Source organism: Myxocyprinus asiaticus, chromosome 4 (assembly GCF_019703515.2).
Source record: "Myxocyprinus asiaticus isolate MX2 ecotype Aquarium Trade chromosome 4, UBuf_Myxa_2, whole genome shotgun sequence".
NCBI lineage: Eukaryota > Metazoa > Chordata > Actinopteri > Cypriniformes > Catostomidae > Myxocyprinus > Myxocyprinus asiaticus.
The window spans coordinates 36,623,510-36,643,131 of NC_059347.1; the positions used below are offsets into that span (position 1 = coordinate 36,623,510).

The 19,622-nt window shown below is 37.5% G+C and overlaps 1 protein-coding gene across 7 annotated transcripts in view; it reads left to right on the top strand.

The window, feature by feature from the left end:
* Positions 1–19,622, top strand: part of LOC127440121 (disabled homolog 2-interacting protein-like) — a 209,762-nt gene that overhangs the window by 127,178 nt on the left and 62,962 nt on the right. For all 7 annotated transcript variants that reach the window (XM_051696523.1, XM_051696527.1, XM_051696526.1 and 4 more), the window contains 3 exons: positions 6,796–6,949; positions 9,632–9,730; positions 11,100–11,654. In XM_051696523.1, the coding sequence (XP_051552483.1) occupies positions 6,796–6,949; positions 9,632–9,730; positions 11,100–11,654 (808 nt within the window). The remainder of the gene's footprint in view (positions 1–6,795; positions 6,950–9,631; positions 9,731–11,099; positions 11,655–19,622) is intronic.

Below are 19,622 nucleotides of genomic sequence, written 5' to 3' on the forward strand. Positions count from 1 at the left end.
TTTCTCTCCCTGACTTAGATCCAGATTTAATGAGATAATCTGGATCAAAACTTGTATTTATATTACATTCATAGTCTCTCTCCTTTCTCCTGTCTTACTTTCATGCTGTCACTGAATCAAAAGAACCATATTGTAATACATTTTTATGCCATCATGCCACTGTCACTTCTAACTTTCTCATGTTTATTTTCAGACATCTTACTGAACCATCTTATGCTTATTTCATTGGTTTATTTTTTATTTTATTTTTATATGGTCCTGAAGTTAAAATAAGCGGTGTTGGGTGAAAAAGAAGAAAAGAAATGAGAAATGGAGGGTGAAGTGTGTGCCTTGTGTCTAGCACAGTGTCTGAAATATTTACAGAGACAGAGAAACAGAGCACTGTAAAGACGGAAATTGTGTGCGCAGGAGACGAGCAGGGCATAAATCCATTTGGGAAAAAGAGGATACTGGGTAAATGTGGGAAAAGGAAAGATAAAGAGGAAAAACATGGCAAAGTGTAATGAAAAGGATTCTTTTTTCAAGGACAAACAGGTCAGTTTGCTTCTCAGCAGACTGAATATGTGTGCTGCTCTGTATGAGTTTATAAGTATGTTGGGTTGAACTGTTCACAGTTCAGTATTTTAGTAAATACCGCTCAGCCACAAAAACACACACAAACACACTCACACAACTGTTTCAATGGCAGAAAAAGCACTAACATGAAAGAGGTTGTAGCACATGCCATTAAGCATGCACACCACATCACTGAACACACTAACATCCCACTAACAGGCTAAAAACACTCTCTCTTTCACACACACAGTGAACGCAGTTAGAGGGAATATATTATCATTCATATGGTGTCGTTCATTGCCTCCAATGCTGACATTAACATTCATTCTGGTAGACTGATGTGACAGTTAACCTTCCAGAAACACACTTCGTGTGGGTAAGTGGATGTGTTGCCATGTGTTTATGTCCTACATCCATCTCCTTATTAGTCTTACTTGTAATGCCTTTAAATCAGACATATTTATACATGTAGACAACCAAGGACAAGAAAACACACACACATTCCTTAGTGGGTACACCTCTGCATGATCCTCTTGTCTGAACATGTCCTTTTCCTCTCTTAGCCTCACCTATTCCTCCCATAATTCACCTCTCTTTGAGCCTAAATTGCCTATAAGTACTAATGAGAAAGTGCTTATCCTGGGTGTCCTTTAGAAGCATTATTTATGAGATATTATAGGATTATTTATAAGAACTTAGTATAACGCAGAATTATTGTGGTTTTATGTTACAAGTTTATTTAGTTTCATGCATAGTTACAAGCATGAATCTTGGAAACAAGTTACAGATTTGACTAAACCTACTAACTTTTTCTTGAGATATAGAGGCTAAGCATTGGTATTTGGTTTCTTGCAAACATACAGCCATGAATCTGTAGAAACATATAACAAATTTTACTAATCCTTACCAACTTTTTCTTACTATATTGTAGAAGAGAAGCATTGGACCATAGTCTAGCCCTGTTTAATTTGACATGAATGAAAACGTGACTAAGGATAAAGGCACAGCAGTGGCGATTGCTTTAAGACTACTCGGGAAGCACGATTTCCCTAAAAATGCTATATGAAATGCGGCAATGGTGAGTTAATATATTTTGTACAAATAACCAATTAAAAATGACTTTTTGTGCATTTCAATATTTTAGGAAATAAAAGTGTAAAATATCACAAATCACTATCAGGCTGATTGTTTAAGTTAAATTTGTTTAAGTACAACAGTTAAAGGATGGAAAAGTAGTTGGGAACCGGCTGAACAGTCAACATAAACTTTAATGATATAAATGAACTTAATACAACTTAAAACATAAGGACACAGACACACATGCAGCGCGACCGCGTGCGTCTCTCTCTCTCTCTCGAACCAGCATCTCCGGCTCCCATTTATCTGCTCTCCTGCTGGTCAGCTGATTCAGCGCCGGCCGTGCACCATCACGGCCTGGCCACGCCCTCCTCCTCATCACACTCCTCCCCCACCCGGTTCAGGCCAGGGCACCACAGAATCTGGGGGAGAGATGAGGGGAGACTTGTCCTTCGCCACCTGGATTGAGGTGAGTAACCGCGCCACCACAAGGACCTACTAAGTAGTGGGAATTGGGCATTCCTAATTGGGAGAAAAGGGGATAAACAAAATTAAATAAAAAAAAAATAGCTGTTCTATAAATCCTTTATTCTTTCATTCATTTGCACATACTTTTTATATATATATATATATATATATATATATATATATATATATATATATATATATATATATATGGTGCAATAATGACTGAATGACTGTGTCTTATTACACGGCTCTCTGGAATACTTGATCCGATTGGTCAGTCATGGCATTCTGCAGTCAGATATTTATGGGATAATCCACTGCTAGTTGTGCGTTAAACAATTTTAATGCATGATGTGGAGGCAAATAACCTAGGTTGCCTCCTCAAAGTTCATTCAAATCGTTTCACAATTTCTAATCCAGACGCAGAAATAAAGTAGTGCGATTATATCATATTTTTTGGAGACCAAACACTCTTTAGACAGCGATGTGTGATCGCAGGGCACCCTCTAGTGCTTGTGTTGAGCAGGATGGCAATTTTAGATATTGTTTATCATATTTCAATTTAAATCTGTACCCCTCCGGGCAAAACAGCTGAATGTCAAACCATACTTTACTCACAAGCGCTTTGGGTGAGTAATAAGGGGCTCTTTTCCGTGATTCCTGATGCACTTCACAGTTGGTTTAATGACGGAACTGCATGACTAGTAAATGTTATTTTGTGATGTGACAGTTAATCCCAGCTCTGAGACTATTTTCGCATCCAGTGGTTGTTTTAAAAGAGGCATAAAACTCTTGCAATGTCTTATTATGGAGGACAGCAGAGAAGGCGCATTAATATAGAACGGTGATTAAAACTGACTGTAGCTACTTGTGCATTTAACAATTTTAACGCTTGCATTCCATCCAATCATAATCGTGTATTCTAACAGACCATGGTATAATTTTGTATAATGACCGTTAAACTGTAAAAGTGACGATTGTCCTTGGCAATCAATTTCCTACACTGTGCTAGTTCCATGTCTCTTTTTGCACTCTGCAATATTTTTCATCTGCCATAAGACAAACTTCAACTCAAATAAATATTTCACGTCCATTTTATGTTCTTATTTTCTAAGTAGCCAAGTAAGAAGTGATAATATGCAGTTGGCCAGTCATTACTGCAAATTAAACCCCTTCAGGATGAGACAAGGCCCCTCATGATTCCTCCTGTCAGGGTTTATTTTGCGGTAATGAATGGCCGACTGTATATTATCCCTTGCATGTTTCATAGAAAGTTCAAAATGCATGGTCAGATATTCCTTTTTGTCTTCTCTGAGAAAAAGATAGATGAGCTTTGGAAGGGCCCATGGAAAGCAATGAACTATTCTTTTTTTTGTTTCCATGGCAATTGATCTCCTCCCAAACTTGCTAGCCAAATAAGTGCTTCTGAGAAGAACAAGTCTCTTTGGCCAACTTTCACTCCTGTTCCCTCTTTCTCCCTTTCTTTTTCTCACTATATAGACTTGAAGAGCTGATATTAAGTCCTTCTCAAGGAAATTGTCAGTTTCGTTCAGAAACCAGCAGCTCATCTCCTGAGAACCGAAGAGAACATTCTTTTGATGTTGTTGAGGAAAGTTTCATATCCCGTCACTAAGTGACTGACAATCGCTCAGATGAACCCCCACCACCAACACACACCGTTTCTTTCTATTTTTCCCTCTCCCTTCTAAAATTCTTTCACTCATGCTTGTTTTTGACAGCTATTCCCAGAACCTCCTGTCAGTTTCATCCCATCAATTTAATGCCAGTCAGGAAAACTGCCGTTGTTTTTTTTGTTCTGTTCTGTTCTGCAACTCAAGTTGTCATTTGGAGTGCTAGCTTGATGCTCCATCTCTCAAACTGTGCCACAAGCATGGATCAATCTCACAATCCCCTTTGCTCCAATTACTCTTGTAGTCCTCTGCTTCATTTCACCTCAGCCAATCAGAAATATACCAGTGCAGTTCGCAGTCATACACACACACATACACAATTTGCTCAGAAGCTTCAGTGGTTAAGAGACAAGGTTTGTCTCAGGAGTATAGTCTTGCCTCTGAAGATCTTAGTGGAAGAGGGAGGGAGATGGAGAGTGGAAATAACAAGTAGAGGAAAACAGGGGAGTGGGGGAAGGGAGGTAAAGAAAGGATTCAGGGTAATAGAAAAGAGTACATAATTTATGAGAAACACAGAGGGCGATAGACAGTAGATGATGATTGTTTGTGGGGAGAGATATAGCCTAGAGCTCTGTTCCAAAATGTAGCGAGCTGCCTTATGGCTTAATGCCTGTATAGGCAGCTGCCTTCTATTGCAGCATCCTAATCATCATGAAACTTCAAAATTGACTGATTTGGAACACCCTACATAGGCAACAACTCAGTGCGGTGTGTGATGCACACAGGAGACCCAACTCACAATTGATTTCTATACAGACGATGCCAGAGGAACAACGCAATACTCTAAAAAACATAAATATTCATAGCAAACATACTTTTGGTGTAAAGTATTTTTTTATTATTATTATTTTTTGTCTTATTTTGTCAGATTTCCCTCTTCGTGAAGGAAATCTAGGTTTCTTAGTGTCCGTTGAGACCGAACGTGTTCTTGCATAGCATAAAAAAAAAAAAACTAGACACAATGCAACGAATGGAACAGAATGTAGATGTCTCATAACATTTTAAGTTCTTTTAAATTGAAACGGCATCTTAAAAACACAGTGAGACGAGGCACAATGGTCAAAGCTGTCTGTCTAGCCTATTTTTGCATAGAAAAACAATTAAAAACAATGCAGACAGATGCAGTAACGTGTCTGGTGTAAATGGCCCCTTAGGAGGCAGTATTATTAAGTGGCCTACCTTTTGGAACAGCCTTAGTGTCTGGAGCATGTCTATGATGCCTTAAAATGCTGCCTCCATAGGCAGCTCATAAGGTTTTGGAACAAAGCAATGGGCCTCTTGCTTGAACGTTGATTTATCTTTCTTTGTGGGTAGAAAAATATGGGTTTATGTCAGAGAGATTGATAACATCTACCACCAGCATAACCTGTGTCTAGGGACTGTATGCATTTCCTATGTGTGTTATTTAACGGTAACTCACCTGATTTCTGTGTACATCACTCTCCATCTGATATCAAGGATTAAATCTGTTCCCAGATCAGATCTGCTTTGTAGCAAATACTAATTAACATTACTACAGACCAACACAGGCTTCGTCCTAGATGAGATCTCCCACTCTAATTACAGCTGTAAACATGTTGGATTTTCCAATGATATGCTTGCTATCCCGCCATCACTGTTTATTATGGATGCGTAACGTGTTGAATTGGTGCGACAGGAGCGATATTGGCATTTTAAATAGCTTCATTCTTCACACATGCTTGCAAGCACACACCACACAGTTCTGGTACATTATCTCCTGCATTTTTTCTTTGTAACTTAATCAAACTATAAATGCATGGCAAAGATTTTCTTAACTCTATTTTAGATTATTATGAGATAATTAGCTGTTTGAAAAAGACACTAATTATCTTGTCTGAGCACTAATCCATTTCTGTAAGCGCTAACATTAACTGACAGCTCAGTTAATGACACCTGTAGTGTTCCGAGCACATAAACACTTGATTACACATCTGAAAGAACAAGGCCCTTGTTCATTCATATGCCTTGATTAGTAATTAATGACTGTATGCATTATGTATGTTCTATATTATACAGTGCATGTAGATCTGCAGCAGTTTGCAATTCAATATATTTTGTTCAGCATGAGGCATTTATTGGCGAGATGTCGAGTTCAGAGTGAACAAGAAAGTTCTAAGGGGAAATACTCGTTTTCTTTTATTATCTACATCTTTGTTAATAGTAACCCATTTCTTGTTAGCTGGATACATTATTTCTTTCTTTATTTTATTTAAAAAGTCTTATTTAAGTTGTATAATATGTTGTATAATGTATAATAAATTGTTATCATACAATTATATATAAAAATATTAGGCTAAATGTTCAAAAACTGACACGACATTTTAAAAAAGCAGTCTTAATAGGTAAAGCTGGAACCTTTGTCACCTTCAGAAAGTTATTATTATTATTTTTTTTTTTTTTTTGGTAAGTTTTGCAGTATTTAACTTAAAACTTTTTTTTGTATTTATTTATGAGTGCTTAATTTAAAATGGCATTATAGAAAAGTCCTCAAACTCTATGTCTAGCATTTACAAGACTTACTGTACAGTGGCCCCGAAAAGTACTTGAATGCTTTTGGACACATCAAATGTCTCATTGCATTGGATACAAAATATCAAACCAAGTGGCATCTACTCACTTCACACTGGTGTCTTCACACTGTGGAAACTCAAACTTTGTAATAACATCTCATATTCTTTCACCCTAGAAACTACTGTGTCTAGTATGACTCATGAGTGTACCTACCGTCTCTGTTGTCTCAGTATGTACATTGTATGTGTCCCCATATAGCACCAGAAAAAGTGTCCTATTACACCTGCAACTTGGGTAGCGTTATTACACCTGCAACTTGCTATATTGTTGTCATGGAGTTCTCAGTAACTCATTAGATTATCACTGAATGGTGATCATTTAAGATACTTGTTTAGGTGGATATTGAAAGAGCTCAAGCATGTGTGTATGAGAGAGACACTGAGTGATTGGTTTGTGTCTGTTCCCTTCTCAGGTCTCATCTGATGCCCAGGCTGAAGGAGTCGCGCTCTCACGAGTCTTTGCTCAGTCCCAGCAGTGCAGTAGAAGCTCTGGACCTCAGCATGGAGGAGGAGGTCCTCATTAAACCAGTGCACAGCTCCATCCTCGGACAAGATTTCTGCTTTGAGGTATAGATGCCTCTTTCACTTGATATTAAACACATAAATATATTCACTGCTCTGACCTCTCTTAACTATATGTGTTCATGCCCAGGGGATGCACGACCGTCTGAATCCGGTCATGCTCTCAAAACATGATTTTAATTCAGTATTAAAATATATTGTCATTCATATAATTGTCTATTTCCAGCATTCTAAGCCCACTTTTTAAATGTGGTATTTGTTCCCTGGAAAGGAGCTGTGTATTTGAGGAATATCTCTCAGTAAATATGGTTCAGTTTTTTTTTTTTTTTTTTCATAAGTTTTCAAGTACACTGAAAGTTAACTGTATATTACATGAAATTTAAGTTAACATGAAAAATCATAAAACTGGTTTTATTTCAATCAAAAATATGATTTAACATAACTACATTAGCTTCACTTCATTACTGGAGGTTACACCAGCAAATGTATTTTTAATGGTTGGATCAAGTAGAAATAAAATCATAAGGTAACAATTGCAGGAAGGGCCGGAGTGGAATTCATATTCAGCCTGAGAATTTCATGTCCAAGTCACCCTCCCCCTATTTTTTTGCAGTCCATAAAAACAATAAAACGAGAACTTGACAAAAATATACAATATATGCAATTACTAGAAAATGATATGCTTTTCATGTCTTTATACCACATATGGCATTTAAAATGTAAGTTTTAAAAAATCACTCATATTTTATCCATCTGACTAAAAGATTTCATTGCATCTGTTGAAAAAATAAGTGAATTTTCATGTCGTGTATTTTAAAGTCTATAGGCAAATAATAACACTGTAGAACTGTAACTGTGCATAACTATTTCAAGATGTAAATACAGTTTCAGAGCTTTTCAGAGGATAAAAAAGTGTTGAAAAATTAGCATTGAAATCAATGCAGGAAATCTCAGAGGTCTGCGCATGTGATGTGATAGGTCTAAATTAGGTCCAAAGATAGGTTTACATTTACATGACACATAATACAGTATTACGTTTATTTGGCCTTCTTTGATAATACTATACTTCTTTGATAAAACTATAATGGCAATGGAAAGATGATGTATTCATATTAAATACAGTTTTAAGAAGACATATGTAATAAATCTTTTTAGTTTCCTGCCAAAGAAAAAAAATGTTAGGGTACGTGAGATCCCCTCATTATGATAAACATATTGACATTCACGTTACTTGTATTTCTTGCAACACTTTCATTCATCTCTATAAGTTGATCATCAATACATATTAAACCCTGTCTTACCAAAGCCATCGTTATTTCTTTTAATTAAATTCTGTTATAGTTAATACATTTCTGCGCCTCAACAAGATAACAAACAACTTCCATGTTTGTTAGCATTTCACATTATTTTGATGTTGAGAAGACAAACTCCTGGACATAGTGGCCAAATTTCCAGCACCTTTGGACCGGACAGCTCCCGTAACAAAGCTCTCAAGTTCTACTTTATAACGAGCAATCTACGTGCTGGTTTGTGAAATAACGAGCAACGTTAGTTAAGATGATCATAAAAGCTTAATTTGCAATGTTATTAGGAAACCCAGCCATGATCATTCTGCACTGCAAGGAATGAAGATTTCAGATATTAATTGATAGATTAATTGAGACTGTGAGAATGCAGTCAGTATTAAACTTGTGATGATCTGCTACCTGAAGCACGTTCATCCATTCAGCTAACAGTATCTGTTCTCGCTGGATCTTCCGCGATCCTTCCCCCACTGTCAAGTGAAGCTTCCGTGTTATGCAGCAACAGCCAATATTTTGTCTGAGATGATAAAATACCATAGAGACTGCGGCGCTATAATACGGAATGCAATTCTTATCACTTACAGTATATACCGGATGATACGGACGGTTGGTCGCTGTTATATGACACATGAATGAAAGTTTATTAAACAACATGCAGATCTGCCAGTTCAATTTTTGTGTGGCCCACCGGGAATTCTCCGGGTCATCTGGATAAGCCACTCCGGCCCTGATTGCACGTTAGCGCTTTTTACAGTGTCGGAAGTGACAGTAATGATGGATCATGAAACCACAATAAATGTGTGTCTTGACTATTTTTTTTCAACGTCACACTGATCAAAAACCAGTAACAACATGCAAACATAACAAAAGCCTAATTTTATTTTTCCTGTTAAAAAGCCAGCAATACTGTTAACCGACATGTGTTGTGTTTTGGAAGCTTCGTTGGTCAACCAGCTTCATGAGAGAGCCCATGCTAATTATCCAGCATTTAGTGTTGGTGGACAACATGGTCCACCAGCTAGACCAGCACTAAACCAGCATAAACCAGCTTGGACCAGCATGGAAATTCACTCTGTTTGAATAGGATTAGGGACATACACACAGGACACACTGTTGCTTTAAAAAACAGGATGATATTGACAAACCCGCTCAACATATTTGCATTCACAGTTCCAATTGATAGAACACTGTTGATTTATCTGTTGAGTACTCGAGTACACAAAATGGCCAAAATGCTCATCCTTATTTTGCACCTTGTTCTATCCAGTTTGAAACATCTTTTTAGATTACATTAAAGCACAGTATGTGCTTGTTCTTTCTATACATAGCAACCAAATCATACTAAAATTTTCCTTTTGCTGAAAGCAATCCAGAAGCCATGACATTCCTGCAGTAGGCTGACAATTATTGGCTTTTTTTCCAGGTAAGCACCTCCACAGGTAGTAAGTGCTTTTCCTGTCGATCAGCCGCAGAGAGAGACAAATGGATGGAGAACCTGCGACGAGCTATACACCCTAATAAGGTAAAGTTGCCTTGCTGCAGCAGAAGGGCTGTGAAGGGTCACTTATATACCTGCATAGACTAAAATCATACCTGACACATTTAGACAGATGCAGGACTCTGATTACTGTAATTACCAAAGAAGTACAATTCAATGAAAAGAAAGGAGAAAGATTAAAAAAAAAATACAGTGTTTGTAAGACTATTAAATATAGGGCAGTTTTGTCTCATTCTGTCCAATTTCGCTCTCTCTCTCTCTCTCTCTCTCTCTCTCTCTCTCTCTCTCTCTCTCTCTCTCTCTCTTTCTCTCTCTCTTTGATATAAGCACAGTAGAGAAACTGCAAAACATATGGCAGCTTAGAGGCCGCCAAGAAACAAATCTCATCCGACAGCTCATTTCACCAATCAATGATTAAACAAATTAATGATTAATTAGATAGAAAAAAATTCAAGCACAGCCTTCAAGTTATATTTGCCGCATTCACAGCTTGCCCGGGGATGCGTTTAATGACTCCCCATCGTTCAGTCATACATTTTAATTACTCAATGGGTTTCGAAGGTGAGCACCACTGCCAGGCATTAGAGAGCTTTGCTGTAAACAGATGACACTTTCAGACAGATGTTGATGCTGTGGCAATGTGGAGAAAATCATAGCTGCTGCAACACAGGCCCATTTCTGTCTGCCTAATTAGTTCATTATCTGAGATGAGGACGCACAATGGAGCACCTCAATACCAGGTTTTGCTAAATCAATTGCCTTGGTGCGTGTTTATTAGTGTGGGGAATATCTTTGAGCACTAAAGCCCTAAATAAACAATGTTCATTGCTCAGTACAGTCAACTTTTCTTGTAGAGTAATTTATCAGTCAAGCCTTAGTCTGTGCAGTTCAGTGATTCATGAATGCTCTGTGGTCTACTATGGCATTTAGTTTTATTCTGATCTCATCCTCCACTGCCTTTTGAGTTATAAAAGGATGGAGGAATATCTATAAATTAACCTCTATTAGAACTCCAACAAAAGCTTAACCTGCAGCATGATGCAGGTCATTTTAATGGCAGTCCCTTGTATTTTAAACATTATGACTTCACGCTGGATAGACTCTATTTAAAGGCCAGAAAATGACATTCACTGCTGGATGATGTCATGCAATATTTACAGTGCCTACCTGCTATCTTTATAGGAAGGACATGAATTGATCTAAAATAAAGGGCCTTATAATTCCATCCCAAGGGTGGGTGATCTGAAACAGAGGGTATTTTCTGAATCGAATAGAGCACCATCTCTAAATCACTGACCCCTTTAGATGTCACACTCTTGCAGTAATAATCTTTTATGATGCGTGACATGATATTCTGATAGTCCAGTGATCTCACTCTGCCTCCCATCTCTAGGACAACACTAGGCGGGTCGAGAACACTCTTCGGCTCTGGATCATCGAAGCGAAGGACCTTCCGGCCAAGAAAAAGTACTTTTGTGAACTTTGCCTGGATGACGCCCTTTACGCCCGCACAACCTGCAAGCTGAAGACAGATAATGTCTTCTGGGGTGAACACTTTGAGTTCAATAACCTCCCTACTCTCCAGAACATCACAGTCCACCTGTATAGGGACTCGGACAAAAAAAAGAAAAAGGACAAGAACAACTATGTAGGACTGGTGAGCATTCCAGTGGTGACTGTCACGAGCAGGCAGCAGGTTGAGAAATGGTACCCGCTCAGCCAGCCCAATCCAGGAAAAGGGAAAACAGCAGGCCCTATGATCCGCATCAAGGCCCGGTACCAGAGCATGAACATCCTGCCTATGGAACTCTACAAAGAGTTTGCAGAGTACACCACCAACAACTACATGCTGCTCTGTTCTGTGCTGGAGCCAGTCATCAGCGTCAAGAACAAAGAGGAGATGGCCTGTGCTCTGGTGCACATACTGCAGAGCACCGGGAAAGCCAAGGTAAGTTGAAAGGATACTTATCTTGTAATTTAACATATTTTCTTAAATTATGTTTTTTTGTATAAAGATGCAGTTCTTTTTTGCCATTTTTCATGCAGCTTTAACAGACTGTGAAAAGTGGTTACATGCGATTACTTAAAGCAGATGCTCCTGATTAAAACAAGCCCAAATACAGCATAATACGCTGTGTAGATCTTGATGTGATCTAGTTTTGACATGCTAAGTGGCTAAAGGGAAGTCGGCTACTCCCAGGTTCTAATCACTGTCGGATTCACCGCAATTAGTGCGATATATCAGTGTATTTATTTTTTTTTTTTCTCTCAACAACATGATTTTGACCAGGTGCAACTTAATACATTGACAGTCCCCTGGACACTAGTGGTGGGCATCAGCAGTATTACAGTATTATATTGATGTCTGGGTTGCAAGGCAATAATATCAAGCTTTTATTTATTTTTATGAACTTGTTTCTCATTCATCTTTTTGTCAATTATAAATAGTCTTCTCACACACTTGCTCTGAGAGGTGGCCAGTCTCTTTTTTCATAAAAATATTAATGAATAAAACCAGTAGTGATAATTCAGTGTTTACCCCTGGATCAATTCTGTCTGTTTTCATGTTCAGATCTTTAACCACTAGGCTACAACATCTCCAAGTCAGTATCTGTCTACTGCAAACATACCATTCACCATATTGCCCTTTTGTGATTTTGCTGGAAAAAATGTGCATTTTTATCTTTAAAGCGCTGACACACATGTCTCATGTCTCATAAAGAGACTTTATATAGTGACTCATGAGTTTTGCAGCTGCATTAATCTTGCAACTTTACCTAAAACAGAATTACCTATTAGATTGTGTTTCAGTGTTCTACAGTTTTAGGTTATTCTAAAACAAATGAGTGGTGATGTGTAGCAAATAATATTTTATTGATATCTGATTTTTATTAGTATAATTATTATTTATATATTTAATTAATGTTTGAGTGTGTATACGTCCATATGTTCACATTTTGTAAATATAACAAATTGATTTGCCTTTCCTGGCCTTTTCTACGTTCTGCTATTTCAGTGATGTTCCTGTTAAACTTCAGAGGTCACTGTGAATCAATAGCAATCCAATTGCTGTTTGTAATCTCTGCTGTAGAATCCCTGGTGATATTCCTTGCTGTCCAGCTTAACAAAGGGATACTACATGAAAGAGACTGTGTGTAGTTTTTATTAGTTATATCTGTGATCCTTTGTATTTATTTCTCATGCTGAGAGGTATTTCAGTGGGATTATCCCAACCCCTCAACATCCATTTTTCCCGTTATACTATAAGGGAGGGATTAAGACAACACATCTTATCTCTGTTGGCTGTTTTAGCTTATGTCAGGCTGAGATTGGCAGATCCTGGATTTTTGTAGATGGAATGTTTGCAGTGACTCACAGGATGATATCAACACAAAGGCGAAATGACCTTAGATGGAGGTGGATAAGCTTCTAGTATATGTATGGCATTTACTGAAGAACATGTTTAGACTGCACTAAGCCTGTCATTTTCATGTTTGTGGAATTAAAGGACAGACCAAAAACATTGTTGCTGGTTACTTTTTTTAATATGAGGCCTAGCTTTTTTCCCTGAATATTCTAATTTCCATAACCTATGTGTGGAGTCTAATTAGACAAACTAAGCATGAAACAGGCTTTTCAGTGAGTAAATCTACCATTGTGTTTATAATAAGGGTCCGGGCATAAGGGTAATTTTAATGACCAACTCTCAGAATACAGATTTTTGGTGCTTTACAGGCCAGTATTTTTAATTCAACAGCTTGCAGTCACCCGTCAAATAGTTCTCCTGGTGGCCTTTGCTTTAGCCGTGGAGAATCAGTTAAATGAAGCGTGAAACAGATTTTTTACTATGGGGTCGGTCTTCTCTATGGCTATCTTCATTTGTGTTGTCAGTGAAAATCTAAAAAGTTAATTGTTACAGATATAAGGCATTCAGCTTCAGCAGAGGTCATTTTTCTCAGCGTCATTTCAGGAAAATCTGTCTGTGAATTGCTTGATGAACGTAATTTAGAATCACTCAATGCAAGCTGTTGATCGACAACTCATCTTAATATTGGGGGGGGTGACATCTCCCGCACAAAGTCTATGGTAGTAAAAGACTTGTGTTCTTTTTTAGGTGATCTTATTCATGCCCAATCAATTGCCGTTTAGCTTTTATGTGGTCACAGAACAACATGGAGGAGAATACTCACTGTTGCCTATTTTCCTGAGCTTTATGCTGTCTTAATAATATTTCTATGAACAGTCTGCCCAGTAATCACATTTATTTAGGCTTCTAAAGAGTTCTATTCATGGATAACCTATTTCATAGAGAAATAACATATTTTATTGAGAAATAAATGGCATTTTCTTTCAGTTCTTTTGCTAGGCTAGAACTTACGGTATATGTAACAGAATTCAATATTTACAGTAAATGCCTCATTCAGAGATCCAGCATATTTTAACTTGCTAGCATTGAGCTGAAGCATAAGCAGCAAGATCACAATCAAAGCTTCCTGCTTATCAAAAACTGTGTAAAAGTGACCTTAAATTGTGATGCTTTCCTTTCAGTATCCACAGTGTCATTAGAAATGATCACTGGTCCACGAATGGCTGGTTGATCTGCATCATTATCTACTGAGTGCTGACTCTGAGATCCATGGCATTGGAGCGTGTTCCATGAGATTACAAGTCATAAGTCTCTTTTCTGGTCAGCTGCACTTCACCTCTTTAACTACTGGATAAAGGGGATCTGCTATTACCAAACCAACTGCTCTTCACAGAGGGTTGTCATAAACGGGCAGTTGAATCACTCATATCCCATCTGCCCCTCATCCACTGTCTACCTAGGCTCCGTGGTGGGTGTTTGGGGCTGTTAGTCTCATGCTGTTAATTACTGCTTCTTAATTACTGTTCTTCTTAAAGAAGCCCTGAGGGATTTGGACTGTAAAAACGGTAACACCAATGGAATCGCCCAAGCTGTCCAAGGTCATTTTTTATGAGGACAGCTGTAAAATCCAGCTTACTTGTGCTTAGAGCTTGTCTTTAAATGTGTTGTCCTTTGTGATATGAATCAATGTATTATTTATGTTATTATGCAATTCAATACAGAAGGCTCTTGAGCAACACAATTGAGAGTCATATAGTTAAGGCCAGTTTTTCTCAACTAGTGGGTTTCAAATGGTTACACAAAAGCCTATGAGTCTGTCACTTGGTAAAGGCATGTAAAATAAAGCAGATGCCAATATGGATGTTCTCGAAAACAAAGAAAAAATTCAAGAGAAATTTAGAATCCATTAATAAACTACTTAATATATGTCTGATTTCAATTTTATATATATATATATATATATATATATATATATATATATATATATATATATATATATATATATATATATATATATTTATTTATTTATTATTATTATTTTATTTTTTCACTATATACAGGACCCTCACAGTAATGGAAAACCTGGAAATATCAGGGAATTTTAGAATTGTGTTTTACAGGCCTGGAATTGACCTGTTTCAAGTGACGTCACTGTATGACCATGCTGCCATGTTTCTGACCAATATTCCATATACCTTCAATGTGTTGCGATTGAAGGTATAACCCTTCTTCAGGAGTTAAAAGAAGCTCTTACATTCATTCAGACAGGATCATCACAGACGTTTTTTAAAGCTGTGACTAAATCAGACCAGAAAACAACTTCTTAATGAGAGATGTTTATGGTGATGTACCAGTGAGCATGTGTAATCGCCGGTCACACATCAGACTCGCCAGCATATAGAGATGAATCGTGGATAAAATATATTTAAATGTCCGTGAAAATTCAATTTGGCAATATTTGTGCTGTCTTCAGACCTGTATGAACTTTTCCTGGGACTTAGCATGGATCAAAAGCAATTTTTTATGTTTTTCTTGATATCGTTTTTCGGGTGTTTTTCCATTCATGATAGTCCCGCTGATGGTCACAAATATGGCGACTGGGGAAAAGTGGTGTCACTGAAACAGGCCAGTAGTCAAGGAAATGACCAAAATCTTAAAAGTCATGGAAATTTAGTGAATAGAATTTTTTTTAGTTACACTCTGTTCTAAAATATTTATTTAAAATATAGAGCTTGAAGCCATATTGATGTTAGATTTGTGAGTTTTCTTTTGACTCTGTTCTTTCCAGTTATTTGGTCAAAATGGTTCAAGTCAAGTCATTTTTATTTGGATAGCGCTTTTCACAACACATATAGTTTCAAAGTAGCTTTACAGAAAATCATGCTTTAACAGAAAAAGAAACTGTAATGTCTTTAATTTCTTAGACCCCGTTTCCACCTGGTATTAAGATGCGTTTTTGGTGATCGGATCACATGTGGTCTAAACGGGGTCTAAAAAGTTTTGTGATGAGATCACAAAAACCACGTACGAATGTGGTCAAAACCTCATCTGAACGCATCACATTTGATGTGTAAACGCTAATCCATCCTGTATGCATCCAGGCAGCAGCGAAGTGCCTCCCCTCACCTGTCAATCAACTGCTGCGCTAAAACAAGAGTTTAAACTTTGCCGGTTACGAGCGGTTTAAAAAGAAAAAACCGTCCGATCGGAAAATTAAAAAAAGTGGATACACACACAAGCGTGAGATCTTCATTGTGTCTGAAATCAACATGCACAGACACTTATGAGAAGCACGAGCATCTGCAGCTCAGGTTAATTCAACTAGTCCACTAAAATAACGGACAATTCTCATAGAATTTTTTTTTGTGCTTAGATTAAATTTCAGCTGCATCAGGAAGAAATAGCACAGTTTTTTTTTGTTTTTTTTTTGTGCTTTTTTTGTCTTTTCTGATTTTGTTGTGCTTTTAATGTCATGTAGGAACACATTGACAAAGTGATTGATGTATGTCGTCATGAAACAGAGGCTCTCCCCTCCAAATCCGATCACAAGTGGTCACAGAAGGTGCATTTAAGCAACCATGTGTCTAACCTGACCACATGTAATCATATCACCCGAGACGCATTTTGATACCAGGTGGAAACGGGGTCTTAAAGTCCTCAATTTGTGTTTTTAATATAATAACGTAATAGTAGATTATGCCTTAAATTATTTGTCTTTAGGGTCCCAGTGAGCAAGCCAAAGGCGATAGTGGCAAGGAATACATAACTCCATAAAATGTTAGTTTATGCAGAAAAATAATCTTGAAGGAAGCAAGGCTCACTGGGGGAGCCAGTTTCCCTCTGGCTAAACAGCATGAATGTAATGCCAATATTAGTTATCTCTGTGTAATACAAGCAATGGTTTAAATTAGTAAACTGAGTAGATGTTGGTGGCAATGTTTAAATTGAAGGATTTTGTATGAAATGTAAGATTGATAATTAAGCGTCTTAAAGTCCATCCTGAATTAACTGCGGAAATGCACATAGATGCATTGTCCTTTGTTATTTGGCTGATGAAGGCTTTAGTTGGCATTAATTTATTGTCTATGTATTACATTTAAAGAGAATTTAGTCCATACTACAACCCCAATTCCGAAAAAGTTGGGACAGTATGATAAATGCTAATAAAAACAAAAAGGAGTGATTTGTAAATTATATTCACCCTTTGCTATATTGAAAGCACTACAACTACACATTATATGATGTTTTACCTTGTGAATTTCATTGTTTTTTTTATGTACAGTAATTTCAAATCAGATGATTGCAACATACTTCAAAAAAGATGGGACAGTTGAGTATTTACCACTGTGAAACATCACCATTTCTTCTAATAACACTTATTAAGCATTTTAGGCACTGAAGACACACATTTATTAAGTTTAAAAAGTGGAATTTTCCCCTATTCATCCATTATTCAGGTCTTCAGCTGCACAATTGTACGGGGTCTTTGTTACCATATTGTGCACTTCATAATGAACCACACATTCTCAATTGGAGATGGTCAGAACAGCAAGCAGGCCAAACTAGCACCCGCACTCTCTGCTTATTCGGCCAGTATGTGGTTTGAAGTTGTCCTGCTGAAAATACTGGGACATCCCTGGAAAAGATGGTGCTGGATGGCAGTATATGCTGCTCCAAAATTTTTACATATCTGTCTGCATTAATGGCGCCCTCACAGATGTGCAAGTTACCTATGCCATGGGCACTGACACACCCCTGGCCCATACAGACACTGGCTTTTGGACCTGACGCTGATAACAGCTTGGATGGTCCTTTTCCTCTTTGGCACGGAGCACACTATGGCTGTGTTTTTCAAAAATTATTTGAAATGTGGACTCATCAGACCAAAAAGCACAGTTCCTCTGTTCTACTTTGCATCTAAGATGAGAATGAGCCCAGAGAAGTCGGCAGTGCTTCTGGACAGTGTTGATGTAGGGCTTCTGCTTTGCATAGTAAAGTCTTAACTTGCATCTGTGGATGCAGCGGCGAATGGTGTTGACTAACAAAGGTTTACTAAAGTAATCCCAAGCCCATGTTCATGATATCCATTATAGATGAATGATGTTTTTTAAGACAGTGATGTCTGAGGGATCAGAGATCATGTGCATTCAGAAGTGGTTTTCGTCTTGCCCTTTACGCACAGAGATTTGACCAGATTCCTTTAATCTTTTAACTATATTGTGCACTGTAGAGGGTGAAATGCCCAAAATCCTTCTAATTTGTCTTTGGGGAACATTGTTGTAAAGTGCTGGATTATTTGCTGAAGCATCTGTTGGCAAATTGTCAAATCTCGAATGATCCTTGCTCTTAAAGGACTAGGCTGTTTTTGGAGGCTCGTTATATATTATGACACAATTGCCTCACCTGATTAACATCTCCTGTTTCACATTGCCTTGTTATTTTAACTCGTCAAATTGTTATTAGTCTTAAATTGCCCCTGTCTCAACTTTTTTTTGGAGCGTGTTGCAATCATCTGATTTCAAATCACTGTACATAAAAAAATAAAAAAATGAAATTCACAATGTAGAACATCATATAATGTGTAGTTGTAGTGTTTTCAATATAGCAAAGGGTGAATATAATTTACAAATCACAACTTTTTGTTTTTATTAGCATTTTTCATACGGTCCCAACTTTTTTAAATTGGGGTTGTATTACCAAGATGATGCAGGCAGAGATCAGTGAGGTGCATCGCAGGTTCCGAGGTTCAGGCAGTGGCCAGTGAAGTATCTGTTGTCTTACGCTTGGGCTTTGCAGCAGTTCATCCTCTGTAATGTCCATCGAAGTAGACTGAAGTGATGTCTGGCTGGCACAGGTTGCAGTTAGTAGCCATCACTCACCGACACGTAGTTCACAAATTGCTCTGAATAATTAATTAGCAAATAATTTTGAATCCAAATGATAAAAAACACTTTCCAGATATCACAAATGACTGGAAAAGTCATATAAAAGTCATGGAAATGCATTAGTCCAAAAAGGTGGGAACCCTGTAACCATTGTAAAGTCTTGGTTCTTAAGCTAAATCAGTTGATAACCACTGGCAAAGGATATGTGATATCTTTGGAGTAAAATATTTTTTGCCATTGGTTTTCCCAAACAGATTATAGTTGTGACCAAAATGAGTGTGTATGACAGGAATGAAGACTCAATTTAGCACTTCAACAGCATGTCTCTCTCCCTTAAGTGTATATTCTCTGTATACATTAAATCACTCAATTTAGGCTCTTAAAGTGTATATATAGGATGTATTTTGGGAGTTCTTAGTTCTATTTCAGCTGGCATATTGCCTGCCTCCAACAGATGCATAATTTGACAGATAAAAATAAAATTGGGCTAAATGAGGTTCAAATAAAAATGAAGCTGTCTCTTCTGTGTGGATTAACAGAGCTAGTCTGTTTTTGTTCCTTTGGAAAGTCCGGACATGGCTAGTTGAACTGCCAAACAAAGCCTGCTGTGACTGAATCACTGAGATCAGGATTACCCAAAAGAATCTTGACATCTGGGTGACTC